General features: G+C 43.1%; 1 protein-coding gene and 1 non-coding gene across 4 annotated transcripts; one reads left to right on the top strand and one right to left on the bottom strand.

Annotated features, from left to right (window-relative positions):
* The first annotated feature begins 458 nt into the window (after positions 1-458).
* LOC115135690 (histamine H2 receptor-like) lies at positions 459-22,098 on the top strand. 3 transcript variants are annotated; one of them, XM_029670612.2, is made up of 3 exons: positions 459-828; positions 18,795-19,706; positions 19,914-22,098. In XM_029670612.2, exons 2-3 carry the CDS (start codon positions 19,086-19,088, stop codon positions 20,340-20,342), a joined length of 1,050 nt encoding a protein of 349 aa, XP_029526472.1. In that variant the 5' UTR covers positions 459-828; positions 18,795-19,085; the 3' UTR covers positions 20,343-22,098. The 3 variants fall into 3 exon arrangements, with proteins under 3 accessions (XP_029526472.1, XP_029526471.1, XP_029526468.1); XM_029670611.2 differs by having other exon boundaries at positions 17,648-19,706; XM_029670608.2 differs by lacking the exon at positions 459-828 and having other exon boundaries at positions 10,166-19,706.
* Positions 12,407-12,461, bottom strand: LOC115136537 (U7 small nuclear RNA). Its single transcript, XR_003864646.1, has one exon. It is a non-coding gene; the product is annotated as a U7 small nuclear RNA (small nuclear RNA).
* Positions 22,099-23,463: the final 1,365 nt, after the last annotated feature.

Raw genomic sequence — 23,463 nt, 5'->3', positions numbered from 1 at the left:
TTAATCGAGCTTACCCGACGCTGCCCCTCTGTACTGCCGATGCATAGACAAACCAGCTTGATGTACATTATCCATGTCTTTATTCAGCCACAGCTTCCGTGAAACATAGGATATTACAGTTCTTTAGGTCCCGTTGATAGGATAGTTTCGAACGGATCTCGTACAATTTGTTCTCCGGTGATTGTATGTTCAATAATAGAACGGAGGGTAGACAGGGTTTATGTACTCACCTACGTAGTTCCGTCAGGGTGCCGGCTCATCGGCCTCTCTTACCAACGTGTGGGCTCGCTATGGGATATTAAGTTAACAAATAATGATTGACTGCTTCTGGATGTTCAGTTCCCATCAAATATTACCACCAGTAGAGGAGTGTTGATGCACAATAATCACTAATCCCAGTTAGAGTGCTGTGTTTGTACAGTATGAGTATGTGAGTACAGTACATGGGTGCCTGCGTGCGTACGTGTGTGAGTGTGTGTGAGAGACAGAGAAATGACAGGGAATAGAGATAGGGACAGAGAGAGAATAGTTGTCATTTAATTGTTTTATATGAGATTCATTTCTCATCCTATTTATGTAACTTACAATCCAATTGAATGGGAGGATGTAAACAATAAACAAATAAATATGGCAATGACGAACACTAAAAGGAGGAGGAGGGAGTAAGCAAACAAAGGACAGGAAGAGAGAGAGAGCGGGAAAGAGTGATAGGGAGGGAGAGGGAGTAGACACCAGATGGAAACCGAAATTACATTTATAACCTGAGCAGAAGGTTAGGTTTTTGGCGAGAACACTGTCGTCATTCTGACTCCCATCAGCCAGTGTGAGGTGAGCTTCTCATTCTGTAACTCCTTCACAGCTTTTGGCACTTTGGTTGTCTTTAAACTAGTTGTGTTTGCTGTGATTAATGTAAATGTGAATGTGTATTTCTAAGTTTGTGTAGATGTCAGTCTAGGACGTTGTAATAGTTAACCACATTACCGTTGTGTGTGCTTTAAGTGGTTTCCTGGGGGGTCTTAGTCTCTTGCTGTATTCTAACAATCGTAAATAAATAATAGTTTTGAAAACCCGATCCTAGGCAACACTGTGACCAGGGTCCAGTTTCAATGATGGACTATTTTGGCATGGAGGAACTACTGCCTACGTCGTTACCTGCATCATTACTTTATACGCTTGATTAAAATACAAAATAGTAACTAGCAAGATGGAGATCACAGAGGTTCTTTTTAAAGAGTGCTTTTCTCAAGTGGCTAGTTTGCATCAACTCCCTTCACTATAACCACTGCAAAAGTTCTGCAAAACTTTGGTTTTGAATTGTGATGTTCTGGCATGTCTGCTTGGTTATTGGTCGGGAGGGTCCCACCATTTTTTCTCTCTCTTATCGATGTAGGCATGACAGAGTTCCTCTATGCCTATAGTGTCCATAATTGAAACCAGCCCCTTGTCACTGTGTTGCCTAGGGTTGGGTTTTCATGACAACGCAAATACACTGTAACAAAAAATGTGAATGATGCTATGTTTTGAACATACTGTGTATTTGGCTGGTCTTCTGCAGTTCGGAGAAGTCTCAGGCTCACATATGTACTGTTCCTTTGTGCGTTTGTGCGCCTGGGTGTGTGTCCGTCACAGGAGGCTGCTGAGAGGAGGACGGCTCATAATTAGTGTGGTGTAGTGAGTGAATGGTATGGTATGGTATGGAAACCATGTGTTTGATGAGTTCGATGCCATTCCAACTACTCCATTGCAGCCTTTGAGCCCACCCTCCCCAATTAAGGTGCCACCAACCTCCTGTGGTGTATGTGTATGTGCATGTTTGTTTACATGCACACTCTGTAACATATATGGATAGATTGATGTGTTTGCATAGTGATCCATCTGGGTTTTGCCGTCGTTGGTTAGCATGCTAATAGGTGGTTGTAGCTTAGCGGTGCTCTGTTCTGTTCTACTGTTCAATGATTTATCCTGCTGTTGGGATGGGCCCAGACTTCTGACTCTAGGCAGTGACTATAAAAACATACCGGTTTATACCTAACCCTGAGGAGATGTCTTATTTACCCAGCATTGACATGTGGGTATTCAGTGGGCAAGGTAGGCACAGGCTAGCCTACACCAAGCTCTCACCAGCCCAATATGGGCTAGACCAGCATCACCAGCCAAATCCACAGCATCACCAGCCAAACACATCAAGCCAACACCAGCCCAACACGGCCCAGCCTAACCCCGGCCAATACAAGCTAACCCGCACCAATCCCACATCAGCCCAACATGGGCTAGCCATCACTAGCCCAAAACAAGCTGCAGGTTAGTTTGTGTTGGCCTGGTGTAGGCTGGCCCGTGTTGTGCTAGCCCACACCAAGCCCAGCTACTTCATAATGTAGAGGTGGGGCTCATTTGAATATTTGGGGGCATAGTTGTACACACTTGTACGCACTTTTCGTGCAACTGTTTCTTTCATGCTTCTACACCTGCATTGCTTGCTGTTTGGGGTTTTAGGCTGGGTTTCTGTACAGCACTTTGAGATATCAGCTGATGTAAGAAGGGCTATATAAATACATTTGATTTGATTTGATTCTTCCTTTTTTCTTTTTCATTCTGTACTATACCGCACTTTACTGTACTCTATTGTACTGTACTGCATCGAACTACTCCAATGTACTATACTGCACTGTACTCTACTGTGATGTAGTCTGCTGTACTGTACTCTACTGTGTTCCACTTTGCCATACTGCGATGTCTAAAGCTGTGAAACATAGACGTCTATGATTGGTCCAGATTTGGTCCGGTCCAGAACAACCACATTTGTACTTGTTTGAGGGCTGAGCTCATACGAATATGAGCAAGTGTGTAGAATACCAATAATGATGATATTGCATATTGCTGCCTTTGTGTACCTGGTCAGGGTACATCACCATGAAGAGAATGACATTCCTATCCATAATTATGTGTTACTGAGTTGTACAGATCTTGTACCCGTGATGTTATTCCCATTACAGTAATTCTGTCACCTGGTGTAAATCCACTTCACTTACTGTAGTTCAATAACCAAAATAGATGTTTTTAAACTCAAGGTGTCATGTCATCCATTGACAATCCATTGTTTCTGCACAAATGTTTTATGCGACCACATTTTTAGAAAACGTTGGGGTGGCAGGGAGCCTAGTGGTTAGAGTGTTGGGCCAGTGAACCGAAAGGTTACTGGACTGAATCCCTAAGCTGAGGTAAACATTTGTCGATCTGCCCTTGAACAAGTTCCCTGGTAGGTTGTCGTTGTAAATAATAATTTGTTCTTAACTGAATTGCCTAGTTAACTAAAAAAATAGTCAATAAACAACTTCTCTGATAGAAAATGGCTTATGTGGTATTGATATTTTATTTTTATGAAGGTAAGGGTCAAAATGATTGAAATCCCTGTTTTCAATACCTCACCTTGGAAGGATAATGACACTGAGCCTTTTTCTAAAATGTTTATGATACTGGAGAACACATTGGGAGCTATTTTAGACCAAACTGTCATCAAGGCAAAAGGTGGTTAATTTGAAGAATCTCAAATATAAAATATTTTTTAACACTTTTTTGGTTACTACATGATTCCATATGTTATTTCATAGTTCTGATGTCCTCACTATTATTCTAATGTAGAAAATAGTCAAAAATAAAGAAAAACCCTCGAATGAGTAGTTGTGTCCAAACTGTTGACTGGTACTGTATGTGTCCTAGAACACATTTAATTTGTTCTTTAAAAGTTCTCAGAATATTTTCTTAGGTTGTGGGAACAGTCTTGTGAGAACAATGAGTGGACATCACAAAAGATACAAGAATGTTCCCAAAGCACATTTAATCTGTTCGTTAAAGGTTCCCAGAATGTTTCATTGGGTTATGGAACTGTCTGGTGAGAACATTGTGGGGACATCACAAAATATATGTTCCCAAAACACAAAAACTGTCCAGTTGTGCAGATGATCACCTGATGTTACAAGGACATTTTCAGAACACATTTAATCTCTTCTTTAAAGGTTCGCAATATATGTTATTAGGTTGTGGGAACAGTCTGGCGGGAACATTGTGGGGACATCCCGAAAGATATGTTCCCAAAATCGAAAAACTGTCAAGTTGTACAAATTATTCCAATGCTTCTTTTAGGGTACAAAAAACATTCACCTGATGTTGTAAGAACATTCCCGGAATACATGTTCTATGTTCTTTAATAAAACATTTCTTTAGGTTGTGGGAACATTGTGGGGATATGGTTACCTAACTAATCCAACTGGCATTTGAGGGATCTCTTACAGGTATGTTTCAGGGAGAACGGAGTCATTTACTACTTAGGAAGTTCCACAAAGCATCAAGGAAGCTGCAACTCTTTGAAAATTGTTTCAAGAAGATTGTTTCAATCTAGCTGGTTGGATTTGATCAAAATCTTGCTTTAATCTGTAGTCGGACACGGAACCACGAAGGCTAGTTCAAACTTTAGCTCCTTCAGTTTTAGTTTTATGTCCCTACAAAAAAATATCAAAAAAGTTAAAAGATTGAGTGACAGGCACCGTATCAACACAATGGACAAGGTGCTCTGCTGTATGTGTAGACAGGCTGGTCTCATAGACTATACATAAAAAGGTAGAGTGCCTTGCAAAAGTTTTCATTCCCCTTGGCATTTTGTCCTATTTTGTTGCATTACAACCTGTAATTTAAATTGATTTGGACTTGTAATGTAATGGACATACACAAATCAGTCCAAATTGGTGAAGTGAAATGAAAAAGATAACCTGTTTAAAAAAATAAAAAATAATAATAATTGAAAAGTTGTGCGTGCATATGTATTCATCCCCTTCGCTATGAAGCCCCTACATAAGATCTGGTACAACTATCCATAGGACATAGGACAGTATCTGTCCATAGGACCACTTTAAGCCATACACTCCACAGAGCTGGGTTTTACGGAAGAATGGCCAGAAAAAAGTCACTGCTTAAAGAAAAAAATAAGCATCTCTCATCAAGCCGAGAATAGCATCCTCACAGTGAAGCATGGTGGTGGCAGCATCATGCTGTGGGGATGTTTTTCCATCGGCAGCGACTGAGAAACTGGTCAGAATTGAAGGAATGGTGGATGGCGCTAAATACAGGGAAATTCTTTTGGGAAACCTGTTTCAGTCTTCCAGAGATTTAAGACTAGGACGGAGGTTCACCTTCCAGCGGGACAATAACCCTAAACATACTGCTAAAGCAACACTTGAGTGGTTTAAGGGGAAACATTTAAATGTCTTGGAATGGCCTATTCAAAGCCCACATCTCAATCCAATGTAGAACCTGTGGTATGACTTAAAGATTACTATACGTCAGTGGAACCCATCCAACTTGAAGAAGCTGGAGAAGTTTTGCCTTGAATAATGGGCCAAAATCCCAGTGGCTCGATGTGCCAAGCTTATAGAGACATACCCCAAGATACTTACAGCTGTAAAGGTGGCTCTACAAAGTATTGAACAGCTATGCACGCTCAGGTTTTCAGTTGATTTGGATTATTTCTTGTTTGTTTCACAATAAAAAAATATTTTGCATCTTCAAAGTGGTAGGCATGTTGTGTAAATCAAATGATACAAATCCCCCCAAATATTTTTTTAATTCCAGGTTGTAAGGCAACAAATAAGGAAAAATGGGGATAATGGGGAAGATGGGCGACACCTGGAGGGGGGTGGAGACAATCACAAAGACAGGTGAAACAGATCAGGGCGTGACAATTTCAGTTTATGTGACAGAACAAGCAGTCATTGTGTCGATAATCAGTGTACCATCTATATAAGGAACTCAATAAAGTCCACAATAGCCCACAAATACCTGTGATTTTCTGTGTGTAGGAAACTGCCCTGGTAGAGCACAGTGAGATTTTGTGCCATTGATCCTGTCACTTCTTGGTCAAAAGCATTTTTTTTAACTTTTATGTTTGTGGTATAGTGTGATATAAGCAGAATTCAATATAAATCCAATGCAAGAACCCAAATTACACCCCTGGGTGTAGCTACATATGGGTATGTTTCATCACTGAAATTATGATATTATGGTTTTCTTGGTAGCCTATTGGTTTTTGTGGTTGTGAATGGAACTGCACTTAGTAGAAACGTGTTTATGGTAGGCTGTCATTGCTTAATTGATTATGTGGGTGGAATTTGGTTCACAGAAGTGAATTGTGCCATATCACAACGTATTACTGAACTTGTGAGCAAGCAGCATTCATTTCTGTGTTCGAAGCGGACCTGTATAGGCCTATTTATTTGGCAAAACAGCTGTGCATGTCTGCATCTCATTGTAATAAGCTTTAGGCTGTGTTTTGGTTATTTGGATCTCCATTCGACCTTTGTTTATGGCATATATTTACTATTAATGTAACTAACCTAAATATAAATAGTGTCATGCCTTACAGATCTGATATTTTGTCTACTAGGCCTACCACTTGGCACCGCTGTTTTGTTCAAAAGCACTCAGTGATCTCAGAGTCTCTGCATTTGAACTTTATGTTTGTGGTATAGCGTGATTATACACTGAGTGTAGAAAACATTAAGACCACCTTCCTAATATTGAGTTGCACCCACCCTTTTGCCCTCAGAACAGCCTCAATGCATTGGGGCATGGACTCTACAAGGTGTCGAACGGCATTCCCCAGGGATGCTGGACCGTGTTGACTCCAATGCTTCCTACCGTTTTGTCAAGTTGGCCGAAAGTCCATTGGGTGTTGTCCAATCTTTGTAACGATGTGCGCTGAGAGTCGGGAAGCAAGTTCAGGGAGTGAGTGTTTTTAATCAAATAAATGCAACATAATACAAAACAAGAACCTCAAACAACGTGCAGACAGGAAACTGACACAGAAACAATGACGCCTGGGGAAGGAATCAAAGGGAGTGACCTAAATAGGGCAGGTTATCAAGGAGGTGATGGAGACCGGGTGAGTCTGACGACGCGCAGGTGCGCGTAACGATGGTGACAGGTGTGTGCCATAATGAGCAGCCTTGTGACCTAGAGGCCGGAGAGGGAGCACACATGATATTCTTGATACACACTGGAAACTGTTGAGCGTGAAAAACCCAGCAGCGTTGCAGTTCTTCTGGCACCTACTACTATACCCCGTTCAAAGGCACTTAACTCGTGTGTGGTAGTCATGTGTTTGTTATTCACCTAATATAAGCGGGTCTAATGGACCCACAACATTATTGGGTTTTTAAAAAATACAGCCATAATTTATGTAAAAAATACTTAATATTTAATACTTAGATGTTGACTTATATCAATTACAAGAAATATAGACAGCATACATGGTTAATATTTGCCATTTACCTCTGCTAGATCACATTTATCAATAAAATGTTCCTATCAAATCTAGTTGTATTGGTCACATACACATGGTAACAGATGTTATTGTGAGTGTAGCGAAATGCTTGTGCTTCTAGTTCCGATTATAATCAATTATGCTCAAGACTTGGGTGGAGAAAAAATCCTGTTTATCTTGAACAAATATAGAGGTAACAAGGTTTTCATCACTACCGATATGTATTGCTTTGAACAGAACAAATTGGAAGGACATATTTTACTTACAGTATTTAAATGAGCCCCATTGAATACAAAATAAGGCCGGTCTACACCCCACATGAGGGACTGAGTTGTTGGTTCTGTGGGTCGGGGGGATGGGGCACCAGCATCCTCCTCCTGAATCCTCCTCACAGTGGGTGCAAAAGCTGGGGTCCTTGGGATATGTTTCCTCCTCTGGATTTGAGGTCTTACCAATGCCTTGTCCAGCTCCCCGAGAAAGAGCTGTCTCCTCTGTAGCTTACCTCTGTTCCAATCTGGGTTCAACGCTTTCCAGATGACACACACGTTGTACGCCGAGATGTCCAGATGTTGAAGAATATCACATGGCCAGCACAGGGTTCTTCTTTTGCAGCTGTAGCCAGTCACCAACTTGTCTAAATTGTCCACTTCTCCTTGTGTGGCATTGTAATCCATTATGATTTCTGTTGTTTGATGTTCCTGGCCACAGATTCTCCCACCCGTATACAGCGTGCTCATGATTACCACATTTTTGCCTTTCTTTGGAATGCAGGACACTGGGGATGTGTCGGCCACAAACACAAACCTAGAGGAATTGATAGGCCTGTTCCGTGTATTCTGGCTTGTTTTTTCATACTGTTCCTACCATCGTCAGCTTCCTCTTGAGGAGCTCTTGTCCCAGCTTGTGGGAAGTAAAAAAGTGGGAAGTAAAAAAGTTATTGCATGTGGTGTTACGGACACGGAGTCCCTGTGTCACATCCAGGAAAACCCATATCCCTTGGTTCTTGTCAAGGGCTCCTCCACCTGGCTTCCCTGTAAACACTTGCAAGTTCCACTCATATGATGAAGCAGCAACACAGGCAGCCTAGATCTTCCATTTTTTGTGCGTTTAGACGGTATGTACTGCCTGAAGGGGCAGTGGCACATAAATGGCATAAGCTGCTCATCAATAGTAACGTTGGGCCCAGGGTTGTAAAACAGGGGAAGGCGGTCCACCCACTTGTCTCACACTGACCCGAATGCAGCTAGTTGGTCTCTCTGCCGCCGAGCTGGTCTGGTGTCTCCGTTATCGAAGGGGAAGATCCTAGAAATAATGTGGAAGTTTTCAAGAGGCATTGTTGCACAGAAATGTTCTCTACCAGTTTCTGCATCCCACAGGGATTCTGTGGATTCCCCATTGGATCTGAAAACACAAGCAAGGATAAGAACCCCAAAGTATGCATGTAAATTAATTTGGTCCATCTCCTTACATCTCTCTCCAAAAACACACCTTCCCTCCAAATTAGTGCAGTCCAGAATGATTTTCTGAACACTTTATGCAGGACATGAGTAACCGACATCCACGTTGGCCCTGGTTGCATCCCTATCACATTGGCAGCCATGCGGGGTGGCTCATTCCTTGGGCAAGAAGACCATTCAATTTCACCTTTTTTTAAATAATGGCCCATCTGTTCTGTTGTCTATCTACCATTGATCTTGAGTGCTGTAGAGTGGAGTACATGCACTTAGGGTGACCAGACGCCACTCACTCAGCTGACCTTTGCTGATAAACGTACACAGGTGGATTCCCTAAGATCAATTCAATTCTCTTCTCTCAAAACTGAATAATAATTTCATACACCATATTGAGGGATACATCACATCTACTGCCTCAAATTGACTTACCAAGTCATACTAACCAGGTCTGTCAGTAGAAATATTTGACAAAGGGTCCCGCCACATGAGAACCTCAGTAGTCATAATAGTACTTCTGAGCTGGTAAATAGAATAGGACAGTGTCACACGTGATTGTGTCACTGCTGAAATACTGTGACCAAAGTCATTTTCTTGAGCGATCATGACTGCCTAAGAACTGTAGTTCCATGCGTGCAGCGTGGGTGAAATGTAAAGGTAGAGATGACAGCTCATGAGTTGGTTCAACAGTCTAACCAAACCACTTTAGTCAACAACACCCTGTTATCTTTGTCCCCTCCCTGACAGTACCCAGAACCCTGCTCAGGTGGGCATGAAGACAACACTGCCTGTTGAAATCACCAGGGAGAGCACAGACTTGCCACTCATGGCTATTAAAGTCTCCATGGAAACGGACAAGAGTTCACACCACAGAGGAATCTATATTGACTTGGTTTCACTTGGTTGCTCCAAAGGGCAGAACGCAAGTGAGACATTTGTGGTGTTCTTATACAGTGAGGCCATTATGATGATCAATTTCGATACCACTTTTCCACTGTCGTTGTTGTAAATCATTGTCTGTATTGCAGGGGAGAGAGAAGGAAAGGGAGTGGGGGCGAGAGAGAGATGGAAAAGGAGAGGGGCGAGAGAGAAGGAAAGGGAGAGGGGGAGAGAGAAGGAAAGGGAGACGGGGAGAGAGAGAAGGAAAGGGAGAGGGGGAGAGAGAAGGAAAGGGAGAGGGGGACTGAGATCTCTCTCATTCTCTTGGTCTCTCACAAACACTCTCTCCCCTCTCCTTTTCCTTCTCTCAGTCCCCTCTCCCTTTCCTTCTCTCTCCCCCTCTCCCTTTCCTTCTCTCTCTCCCCGTCTCCCTTTCCTTCTCTCTCCCCTCTCCCTTTCCTTCTCTCTCTCCCCTCTCCTTTTCCATCTCTCTCTCGCCCCCACTCCCTTTCCTTCTCTCTCCCCATCTCCATTTCCTTCTCTCACTCCATCTCCCTTTCCTTCTCTCTCTCCCCGTCTCCCTTTCCTGCTCTCTCTCCCTCTCCCTCTCCTTCTCTCTCCTCCTTCTCCTTTTCCTTCTCTCTCTCCCACTCTCCCTTTCCTTCTCTCTCTCCCTCTCCCTCTCCTTCTCTCTCTCCCCGTCTCCCTTTCCTTCTCTCTCTCCCCGTCTCCCTTTCCTTCTCTCTCTCCCTCTCCCTCTCCTTCTCTCTCCCCCCACTCCCTTTCATTCTCTCTCTCCCCTCTCCCTTTCTCTATCTCCCTCTTGTTTTAAGAAGGTCATACAGAGGATAATTTTGCTATTTGATTTAGAATTGTTTAAAACAAATAATTTAATTGATAGACAGATTCACTACATGGAACAACAGATAGTCCCCCCAAAAACAAATCTAAAGGAAGTTTGTTTTGAAGTGTCTATCATATATATTAATCTTGTTAACTGGTCCCGGGGGACCTTCAGACGAGTATTGTGAGTACTGGGGGCATCATAGAGACCAGTCGAAAGATTGGACACGCCTACTCATTCAAGGGTTTTTTCTTGATTTTTACTATTTTCTACATTGTAGATTGTAGATTGCATGAATCAGGCCTTCATGTTTGAATTGCTGCAAAGAAACCACTACTAAAATAAGAAGAGACTTGTTTGGGCCAAGAAACACAAGCAATGGACATTAGACTGGTGGAAATCTGTCCTTTGGCCTGATTAATCCAAATTTGAGATTTTTGGTTCCAACCGCCGTGTCTTTGTGAGACATAGTGTAGGTGAACGGATGATATTCGCATGTGTGGAGGAGGATGTGTGATGGTGTGGGGGTGCTTTGCTGGTGACACTGTCAGTGATTTATTTAAAATTCAAGGCACACTTAACCAGCATGGCTACCACAGCATTCTGTAGCGATACGCCATCCCATCTGGTTTGCGCTTAGTGGGACTATCATTTCTTTTTTGACAAGACAATGACCCAAAAGACACCTGTGTAAGGGCTATTTGACCAAGAAGGATAGTGATGGAGTGCTGCGTCAGATGGCCTGGCCTCCACATTCACCCAACCTCAACCCTATTGAGATGGTTTGGGATGAGTTGGAATGCAGAGTGAAGGAAAAGCAGCCAACATGTGCTCAGCATATGTGGGAACTCCTTCATGACTGTTGGAAAAGCATTCCTCATGAAGCTGGTTGAGAGAATGTCAAGAGTATGCAAAGCTGTCATCAAGGCAAAGGGTGGCTACTTTGAAGAATCTCAAATATAAAATATATTTAGATTTGTTTAACACTCTTTTACTACATGAGTCCATATGTGTTATTTCATAGTTTTGAATGTTTTCACTATTATTCTACAATGTAGAAAATAGTTCAAATAAAGAAAAACCCTTGAATGAGCAGGTGTGTCCAAACTTTTGACTGGTACTGTATGTATTCGTGAGAGTCTCATCTTTCCATAGAGTGGTTTGTAGGCTAAACCGTTCGGACGCTACAGATGATTGTGTGAGAATACTGATTTTTGGATGTCTCATGGTCTGACCGACATTGCTCTAACTCTGTCACCTTTCACTGCAGATGCAGAAGTGTTTCATACAGTCGGCGGAAGGGGTGGATTGAGATCCATCCAATGCAAAAAAATAGATACTGTGCCTCTAGCTTAAACTGATTGATTTTTATGGGGATTTTTTTATTGTGCTAATTAGATTTCAGCGGGGTGCAGACATCGACCTTAGGTTAAGAAATAATTGCCCCTAACAGTATAAAAGTGTCTTTTGTCCAAGCCTACTGAAAATGTCTGCGGGTGTTAATGCCATGTCTAGACTATGGAGGACGGTTTTTGTCAAATTAAAGTTTATGGAAAATGTTGGCATTTCCACTGAATAGATTTTTGTTTATACCACTCCCACATGAAAAAATACTATAGTTAAAAAGCTGTAATGTTTTTGTGGACTATATTCTTTTTGCAGACTGTGGTATACTGTATTTTTGTCCTATAGAGTTTTTGCAGATATTACTGTAATAGACTATAGTATTTACAGTTTAATATAGTATAAATACTGTAGTATTACTGTAGTTAATAAACTGTAGTATATTCTATAATACTTACTATGGTGTTTTGCGGGCTGTACTACAGTATACTGTAATATTTACTGTTGTGTTTTTGTGGACATTATACTGTAGTATTTACTATAGTGTATTATTTTATTATCTTTTGCATAGAAAAGGAGGGCTTTCTCCTTGAGGAAACCTACTTGGCAAATATTAAAAGAGCAAATTTTCCATAACCTGTAGGTAGGCAGGTATCCTTGTGGTTAGAGCGTTGGACCAGTAACCGTAAAGGTTGCTAGATCAAATCCTTAACTGACTTGCCTAGTTAACTATAGTATTACTATAGTTAAACTGTAGTGTTTTTGCAGACTGTAGGATACTGTAGTATTTACATCTCATCGCTGTATTCTACAGGGTACTACAATATTCTATAGTAATTGCTACACACGATCGAGAGACACTACATTGTGTAGTATAGTATTCTACAGTATACTACAGTTTACTACAGTATTCTACAGCAAACTGTAGTATTTTGTTCATGTGGGACTGCAGTCAAAGTCGTACACAAACTCATATGGATGATATTATGCGAGAAAGAAAACAGAATGACACAATTTCAAGAATATTTTATGAATGGTCTAGACCCTTCATGTTACCTAAGGAGAAGTGTGAAGCCATTTAGCTTACACAATTACTGTTCATCGTTATACTTAGTGTTCTGCATGTTTCTGTGTTCTCTGTGAGTGTGTGTGTGCATGCATGCACTGTGTGTGTGTCTCCAACATCGTGACCTTCCATTTTAAAGCTTTGCTTTGGTGTGGATTGATGCCTGCACATTCATATCAGTTGTGTTCCTACATTGCATTCATCTTTCCTTATTTCTATTGTGGATTGTGTTTACGTGCACCAATGGAAAGTCTACAAAACTATGAGCAAACCAGCCTATGTATTGAATACATGGATTTGGATTGTGATGATATTGATGAATGAATACTACACACAATGTGCTTATTTGTATTCTCATTGTTATGTATTTATAATTAGGAAGAATATTTGATTTGATGTGTATGAAAGTGCTGGTGAAATATGAATAAAAAAGAGAGTAATATAATTCTGCACCTTTGGATAGTTCTATTGTCACACTTGCTATTGGCATATTTTGTCAGGTGTGCTCCCTCTCTAGCCTCTAGGTCACCAGGCTGCTCATTAAGGCGCACACCTGTCCCCATCGTTACGCGCATCAGCGCATAATGACACTCACCTGGACTCCATCACTTCCTTGATAACCTGCCCTATATATGTCACTCCCTTTGGTTCCTTCCCCAGGAGTCATTGTTTCTGTTTTCTGTTCATTAAATGTTTCACTCTCTGAACTTGCGTCTAAGCAAACACATTACAGAATGACGCCTCACCATAGGGAAGCATCAGGGAGTTTTCTTTTGTGTTGGAGGTGAAGTCAGGTCCGAGTGTCCGAACCGGAGCTACCTGAGCTACCTGGGAGGCCTCAGCCGGTTTGTCGGATTTCCATGCCCAGCAGGCTCGATGGGCCTCCCCTGCCTCAGCTGGGTGAACAGGTTCCCGTGCCTTGACCGAGTCAACCGGGGAGGTCTTAGCTAGCTCATTAGGCTCTCACACCTCAGCCGGTTCATCATAATGACACTCACCTGGACTCCATCACCTCCTTGATTACCTGCCCTATATCTTTAAGGCAGGGGAGCCTGTCAAGCCCACTGGGGCGTCAGGTAGCCTAATGGTTAGAGCACTGGACAAGTAACCAAAAGGTTGCAAGATCAAATCCCTGAGCTGACAAGGTAAAAATCTATTGTTCTGCCTAGTTAAATGAAGGTAAAAAAAAAATGTAATATGTCACTCCCTTTGGTTCCTTCCCCAGGCGACATTGTTTCTGTTTCCTGTCTGCGTTGTTCATGTTTCTTGTTTTGTATTATGTTCAATTTATTAAATGATCCACTCCTTGAACTTGCTTCCCGACTCCCAGTGCACATCGCTACATCTACTTCCAATTTTGATCATGATTTACTGACTGTAAAGAAAATGTATTTACCTACTTGGATTTTTAAAAGACAAACTAACTTTGTTTTGTCTGCTCAGACTCAATAGATAAGCATGGTTGTGTTTTTGCAGGCAGTCGTTCTTTTGATGAATGTATTTGCAATTTTGACGGCTCAATATAGTTTTGATGAATGTATTTGTTTTGAGATTTGGAAAACCCATTTACTGTTTTGCAAAAACTCGTGGACTCTGTTTTAAAAATTGACAACATTGTTCCAAAAAATGCTTGTCTGTGATTGAAAAAAAAACATAATATGGCCAGCTCTACAGTGCATATCTCTGCCCGCAGTTATGCATGGGGACTGCATTTTCTTTGAGTTGCAGGATAGAAATGTTTAGAGCCTTTGCATAGCTTGTCACACCCTGATCTGTTTCACCTGTCCTCCAAATCAAATGTATTTATATAGCCCTTCGTACGTCAGCTGATATCTCAAAGTGCTGTACAGAAACCCATCACCAAACAGCAAGCAATGCAGGTGTTGAAGCACGTTGGTTAGGAAAAACTCCCTAGAAAGGCCGAAACCTAGAGAGGAACCAGGCTGTGAGGGGTGGAACATGGCCAAGATGTTCAAATGTTCATAATTGACCAGCATGGTCAAATAATAGGTCTGGGACAGGTAGCACGTCCGGTGAACAGGTCAGGATTCCATAGCCGCAGGCAGAACAGTTGAAGCTGGAGCAGCAGCACAGCCAGGTGGACTTGGGACAGCAAGGAGTCATCATGCCAGGTAAGTCCTGAGGCATGGTCCTAGGGCTCAGGTCCTCAGAGAGAGAGAAAGAGAGAATTAGAGAGAACATACTTAAATTCACACAGGACACCGGATAAGACAGGAGAAGTACTCCAGATATAACAAACTGACCCTAGCCCCCCGACACATAAACTACTGCAGCATAAATACTGGAGGCTGAGACAGGAGGGGTCAGGAGACACTGTGGCCCCATCCGATGATACCCCCGGACAGTGCCAAACAGGAAGGATATAACCCCACCCACTTTGCCAAAGCACAGCCCCTACACCACTAGAGGGATATCTTCAACCACCAACTTACCATCCTGAGACAAGGCCGAGTATAGCCCACAAAGATCTCCGCCACGGCACGACCCAAGGGGGGGCGCCAACCCAGACAGGAAGATCACATCAGTGACTCAACCCACTCAAGTGACGGACCCCTCCTAGGGACGGCATGAAAGAGCACCAGTAAGCCAGTGACTCAGCCCCTGTAATAGGGTTATAGGCAGAGAATCCCAGTGGAAAGAGGGGAACCGGCCAGGCAGAGACAGCAAGGGCAGTCCTTGTGCTTGTCTCCACCCCCCTTCAGGTGTCACCCATCTTCCCCACTTATCCCCTGGGTTATTTATACCTGTTTTCTGTCTGTGCTAGTTTATCTTGTTTGTTCAAGCCTACCAGCGTTTTGTGTGTCAGCTACTGCTTTTTCCAGTCTCTCTTCTCTCACCCTCCTGGTTTTGACCTCTGCCTGCCCCTGAGCCTGCCTGCCATCCTGTACCTTTGCCCCTCCTCTGGATTACCAACCTCTGCCTTGTCTGACCCTGGGCCTGCCTGCTGTCCTGTACCTTTGCCCCTACTCTGGATTACCAACCTCTGCCTGATGGTCGGCTACGGGAACGAAGGAGGGAGAAGAGGTATGATTGTGGTCCCAATCGCTCACTCAGGGATCCCACCTTGCATCTGAACTCCGGAAGTCCCCAGCGTTTACGTGTCCGAGAGGGTCCAAGCTTACTCGAGTCCCTCCAAGAGCCTCGATGTCGATGCAGCTAGGCTGTCTCCAGCCGACACCATACCCAGAGTTGTCTGTATTGAATTACTGCCGGTCATTATGTGTCTACCTGTCCCCTCAAGAGACCTTGCTCATTCGTTGAAGTGAGTACTCTGGTGGGCCTTAATGATAATGTTTGTGTCTCCCCTTGCTCGCCACCCTGCGGTGGGGTGAACATTCCAAGTCTCTTCAGGTACTCATCGACTCGGGGGGGCGATGTGAGTCTCATGGGTGTTACCCTGGTGTCCGAGCTGAGCATCCCCACACAACCCCTCTCCATTCCCATGGGTATTAGAGCACTGGATGTCTGCTCTATAGGCCAGGTCACCCACCAGACCACCCCCAACCTACGAGTGTCGGAACCACAGCGAGACGATCCAATTCCTGCTGGTTGATTCACCGCAGGTTCCCGTGGTATTGGGATTCTCTTGGCTCCAGCAACACAATCCCTCCATTGACTGGGTTACTGGTGCCATGATGGGCTGAAGCCCGTCCTGCCACACTCATTGCCTGAAGTCAGCTCTGCCTGACCCTAAGTCTGCCTGCCGTCCTGTACCTTTTGTCCCGACTCTGGATTACCGACCTCTGCCTGACCTGACCCTGGACCTGCCTGCCGTCCTGCACCTTTGCCCCACTACTCTGGATTATCGACCCCTGCCTGCCTTAACCTGCCCCTGTTACAATAAACATTATACTTCTACACAGTCTGCACTTGGGTCTTACCTGATATACCTGTCATATAGCTCCCTCCTTTTCATCAGGTCCCTTTGGTGGGTTTTGCTCTGTTGAGGCATTTATCCAGGCCCACTTCACCATTACTAGATATGAAGTGCATAGTCGGCCCTCAACAAAGATCTCTTTCCTGGCTGACTCCTGATTGACTGTGCATATTTTCTCTAAATTACAGTCAATCTTTCCTTATATTCAGACTATGGTTAATTCATGATCTTGTGAGGAAAGTACTGTATGTTTGGCCTGTGCTGACTGGGCTGGCTGCCTGCTGTGGATGTTGCCTGCGTAGCGCCTCATGCCTCTGTAATTTGATTGGCGTTTGGATAGCACAGTATAATCGCATCAACTGGGAGCTTTCATAGCTCCCCTATGTCGGTGTCATCCATCCTTAATGATTGTATTGGATCAGCCCTGTTCAGGCCAGGTTTCATCTGTCTGTAATGGGAACACTAGCTACAGTACTTCACCTGGGTTAGGGAGTTGTAGAGGGCAGCTAGTGGAATTATAACGTATCCCCATAAAAACATGGCTATTTTCACTAGTCTGGACATTTTCAGTACCTTGGACAAGTCCAAGCTAATGTTAGAGCCCAAATGTGATGTGGCCTTCTAAGAAGTGCTAATGATGTCTCAACATGGTTTATAAAACAATGCCTTGTCTGGTGGCCATTTCCTAATATTCAATGTTAGATTTTAAATGCACATTTTGAGCAGGCCTTTAGGTCATCTTTGACTCCTGGGTTCTGGGTCCAATATGTAAGCTGCATAATCAAAAGGCCTGCAGATAGACTTTAGCGAAGCTTCAAGCTAATGCTGGCGGAATGTTCTTGTGTTTTTCCAGAACAAACAGCACCACACTGCATCAGAGGCAAGTGCATTCATTAACATTTCTCCTTCACATGATGTGCAATTGAATTACCATCATGAAAGAAAACAATTATTCAATGAAGTGAAGGACGACCTTTGATATTTCAACCATGTACTGTATATTAGACACCAAAGGGCCATTGTTTCAGTTCTGTAGTCTAAGAGACGTGAATTTTCATACATAAAAAGTATATATATTATATATTTGCGTAATGAGAATTTTCTCATGGGTCAATGTTTTTTTACCTTTACCTAAAGGCTGTTATGTTATCCAACACAGCCTTAACCTTGTACCACTTAACATCAGCCTACTAATGCACTATCATGTTGAAATCAACACAGCCTTAACCTCGTACCACTTAACATCAGTCTACTAATGCACTATCATGTTGAAATCAACACAGCCTTAACCTCGTACCACTTAACATCAGTCTACTAATGCACTATCATGTTGAAATCAGCACAGCCTTAACCTCGTACCACTTAACATCAGTCTACTAATGCACTATCATGTTGAAATCAACACAGCCTTAACCTCGTACCACTTAACATCAGTCTACTAATGCACTATCATGTTGAAATCAACACAGCCTTAACCTCGTACCACTTAACATCAGTCTACTAATGCACTATCATGTTGAAATCAACACAGCCTTAACCTCGTACCACTTAACATCAGTCTACTAATGCACTATCATGTTGAAATCAACACAGCCTTAACCTCGTACCACTTAACATCAGTCTACTAATGCACTATCATGTTGAAATCAACACAGCCTTAACCTCGTACCACTTATCATCAGTCTACTAATGCACTATCATGTTGAAATCAACACAGCCTTAACCTCGTACCACTTAACATCAGTCTACTAATGCACTATCATGTTGAAATCGACACAGCCTTAACCTCGTACCACTTAACATCAGTCTACTAATGCACTATCATGTTGAAATCGACACAGCCTTAACCTCGTACCACTTAACATCAGTCTACTAATGCACTATCATGTTGAAATCGACACAGCCTTAACCTCGTACCACTTAACATCAGTCTACTAATGCACTATCATGTTGAAATCGACATAGCCCAATTGCCATTGTTTTGTTTTTTTGTACACCAGGGCAGCTTCAAAGAGGACATCTTCTGTGAAATTATTAAACAAGAGATGGCTGCAATACAGCATTCCCCTACAGTGTGAAGCCCTCATTAATCTGATGGATACTGACAGCTGAATTGACAGGACCCTGTCATTATACCAAGTCCTCAACAAGCTTGTTAAGCAGAGGGCTGGATTCTATGCAGTAGTCCTGTCTGTAGTCCTGCCTGCAGGAGAAGATAAGCTGACAGAAGAGGTAGGTCTGATGTGGAGGCGGGGCTGGACCTTGTGACCTAGTGCAGGGGGAGGGACACCATGATCTCCACGGCACTCCGTTGGCTGTTTCTGGTGTCCTTCATCGTGGCGACCATCGGCGGGAACGTGCTGGTGTGTTTGGCCGTGGGGCTCAGCCGCCGCCTGCGCCGCATTGCTAACTGCTTTGTTGTGTCACTAGCTGTGACGGATCTGTTGCTGGGCCTGCTGGTGCTGCCCTTCTCTGCCACCCTGGAGCTGCGGAGTGGACACTGGCCCCTGGGGGGCACCCTATGTAACATCTATGTGTCTCTGGATGTGATGTTTTGTACGGCCTCCATTCTGACTCTGCTGGCCATCAGTGTGGACCGTTACCTGGCCATCTCAGCCCCACTCTGCTACCCCCGCAGGGTCACCCCTCCCCGAGTAGCCCTGGCCATCACCACCATCTGGGTCACTTCCCTGGCCATGTCCTTCCTCCCCATCCACCTGGGCTGGAACACGGCTGACTTCAGGGTGCAGAACCTGGACTGGGGCATTTGGGACGAGGTGGAGGAGGGACGCACCTGCCGCTTTGAGTGGCATAACAACTATGTGCTCCTAGATGCCTTTGGCACCTTCTACCTCCCACTACTGGTCATGTGCGGGATGTACCACTGCATCTTTCAGATAGCACGCAAACAGGTTCATTTTATTCCTTATATTTATTTGTTGTGTGGTAGTATCATCAGTGGTAGTAGTGATAACAGTAATTATGACTGGAGCAGCAATAGTAGTATTGGAATAATTAGTAGTAGCTACTATAGTTCCATCCATTTATTAACGTCATCATTTCAGTCATCCATCTGCTGACCCTCTTTCTCTTTAACCTGTCTTTATCCATCTATTCAGGTACGGCGTATCCGAGCTGCCACACCCTCATTCGCCCCCACAGCATCAGCGGCGGCCACAGCGCGGGAGCACAAGGCCACAGTGACTCTAGCAGCAGTCCTGGGGGCCTTCATTATCTGCTGGTTCCCCTATTACACCTTCTTTACCTGCATGGGCATCGGGGCAGAGACTAACCCCCCTACTACTGCCCACTCTGTGGTGCTGTGGCTGGGCTACTTTAACTCCGTTGTCAACCCCATCCTGTACCCGGCCTTGAATAGGGACTTCCGCAGAGCCTATTGGGAGCTGCTGTGCTGCAGGGGGCCGCGGTGGAGACACATATCCACAACTATCTGCGTGTCCTTGCAGAAACAAGTGCCCCTCTCTAGCGAACACAGAGACACTGATCTGACCAATGGCCACACAGACACCCTCCCTAAAGACAATTAGCCAGAGGGAAAGAGCTTCACCTCTCAGTAGATCAATGGCAGCAACATTGCTGACCAGACCTGGTAAAATACAATACACACTGGATAGGGACTAGGTAACACATGAGGGACAGTTGTGCAGGAGCTAGTACAGTATGATATAAAATGGCTGATACGTTATCTACCACCTGCTTATAAAACAAAGGAGAACAAACCCATACCAAGAAGATAAAGAGAACATAGCCGAGTCAATATTAACTGTCTCAATAGCTGTGTCCGTGCTGATCATTTCCCAGCTAACTGATGGAGACATAGGCAGTTACATGTTTTGGTGATCCTCTCTGTTGCAGACCCACTTGTGGTGAATTAGTGACTAACCTGGATGGATTTACTTGAATGTATATGTGTGTTCATCCCTAAAAGGTACAGAATGTCCAGTCAGAGCTACAGTATGTTGGATGGCTTCCAGGAGGTTGGCAGAGGGGATACAAGGACATCTGGATGTGTCATCCAGGCAAACCCTGGCCCCATATGGGATACCTGTCCACCTTTAAATAATGTACCCCTGCATCAACAGCCAGTTGATGTAGTTCCACTGAGCATAGGTTCCCTCGCGTCAGTGGTTTCTAAACCTTTTGGTGTCGTGACATCTTCCTATGGTCCTCAGATTAACATAACTGTTTCCTGCCACAGCCGACAGCCCAATCTGTGACGCAGTAGAAATAACTGACCTACTGTTTGACAATTATTAGCTCACATCAACCCAACAACCCCCACATTCACATGTGCTGCCAAGATACACTCACCTGTGCTGCTATTATATGGCATGTGACATTCACACCATGAGACGTTACTGTTGACTGTTTATCAGAATGTAGTGTAATTTGCCCACTGGATTTGTAGACTTTGTTTCTGTCTGGCCATGTGACCTCATATTGTACATACAATAGTTCATAATATAAGTGAATGACATTTTTCAAAAAGTCCCCGCACAATCAAATACTCTCATTCACACTCAGACACTTGCAAACTATGTACTTTGTCTGCAATGACTTCTATAAATGACATGTCCCTGCCCTCTAGTGACCAAATGTGTCATCACACTCACCCTCACAAGAAGAGGTGACAAAATCAATTGTATCAGTATCTGTGTGTACAAATCATTGTTACAGACATATGTTTATCTATAATGTATTATACATGTACATACGACCAATTATAATGACCTAATATGTCCTGGTTATTGTTGAACTGCAAAGCAAGAAATAAAATTCCAATCTGAAAATGGAATTTAAACATCACCTGACAATTTATTTTCACTAAGCACTTTCAGGCATGATACAGTACAGTACCTGTACTGTAATTAAAATCTGGAGAAACAACAACCAATTCTCCACTCTCACACTCTGAACCCTCTCCAGCAATCAAATCCTTCTTCTGGAAACTCTTGTTGCTCTTGCTCTCAGTGACGAACCACTTCATATCTGAAGACAGACAGCAATCATATCCTCAATATCATACACAACAGTTTTTGACATTATACCTTTACGTGAGGATATTGTTACTTCTTGTTATGTGTTTTTTTTTATGTCTGTAGTAGTAGTGAACTACCATTGGGATTACTGAAGGTCAAGACAGCTCGTGACCTCCAGGGAGAAGTTGTCTGAGCTCCAAGGAGACTCCTCAGCTCCACGCTTCTCTCCGGGCCCACTCTCTGAGTTAGGGACATCCTGACCTCCATCTGACACATCTGAGATTAAACGCACCAGATATTCATATCCAAGAATCAGATTCCTAATTGTACATTTCTCTGACATCATTTGCATATTTCTGCTTCTGACAAATTTGCGAGGAGATGTTGCCTGATAGGCCTGCATTTTGCAACACTGCTTTATGATATACCAACAGGGATTATTATTATTAAGTTTATAAAACAATACATAAAAGATGAGTCTTGGGTCAAGGGAATGCATCACAACAAGTCTTACCAGTTGTGTCTTATAACCACAGAAGCAAGGAAATAGCATTGAACAAATAGCAGAGAGGTGTTATCTGATAATTCATTACCTGTTAGCACCAAGGTGGAAAACGTGAAACAAACCAAACAAAAAGATGTTGGTCACATCCATTTAAATTCTCTTTTTGACAGCACCTCTTTTGATTTGAACGAAACCTTTCATTGTAGAAGTGGCCAGAAAGGGACTTTTTGGACCTGAATGCCAAAACGTTCAAGAGATAAAGGTGCTCAAATTGTATCTATTTTGCATACCCCACCATACCATGAGACATCCATGTCTTCGTCCGTGGAAAAGATAAATGGTTTGGATTGATATCATTTAAAAAACAATCAATTTTATAATTTAGTTTTTGTTTAATAATGTACAATATCTTTTTTTTTTTTTTTTACATTAAACGTCAATTATCTAAAATCTCGTAAAACTCCGATATTTTTCATATTTGTATATATTGCCGCTTAGACCCTCTTTTACATCATCTGAGGTTTTTGTGTTGTGCCTGTCATCGGTTGGAGACACAACATGCTCTTTCTATGATTTCAATAGGTTACTAGCCAACACTTAACCGCTAGGCTACCTGTTTACAACAAGTGATGGTAGACGAGGCGTCTGTTACAGCATTCCTTATTTTGATTTAGACAAACACATGACTAACTTCATCTTGGCGTGACAACAAAAGGTCAACTCATGCACAATTAGGCCTAATCTGTGCTTCAGTCTGTAGCCTACTGATGACAACCACAGCTGCAGGTAGCCTGTTAACTCTGATCCCATCTGGGCCAGGGGTAACGTCACGTCATGTTTTTATGGACTAAGTTATAGGCCCATTTATTTTTGTTCTGAGAAAATGTGAATGTGATCAACTGGGGTTTATATTCACACGTCGGGTGGCTTGGCTACCAAGACCTTTTTAATCCAGAATTATTGACTGGAAAGAATCAATCAACACAATAGTGATGACTCACTATGTAAGTATCTTTTTAATTACAGATCCAAAGGCCAACCCGATGCAACCCTGCATACAACCATCTCAGCCCTGTAAATTCTATTGTCCAATCAAAGTTGTTTTTTTAAACCATATAACCTGATTAGAAAAAAATAAAGCTGATTTATTACTGTCATACCCTA

Source organism: Oncorhynchus nerka, linkage group LG10 (assembly GCF_034236695.1).
Source record: "Oncorhynchus nerka isolate Pitt River linkage group LG10, Oner_Uvic_2.0, whole genome shotgun sequence".
Taxonomy (NCBI): Eukaryota; Metazoa; Chordata; class Actinopteri; order Salmoniformes; family Salmonidae; genus Oncorhynchus; species Oncorhynchus nerka.
The sequence above is the reverse complement of the archived record's forward strand: the minus strand, read 5'-3'. Positions and strand labels throughout refer to the sequence as shown.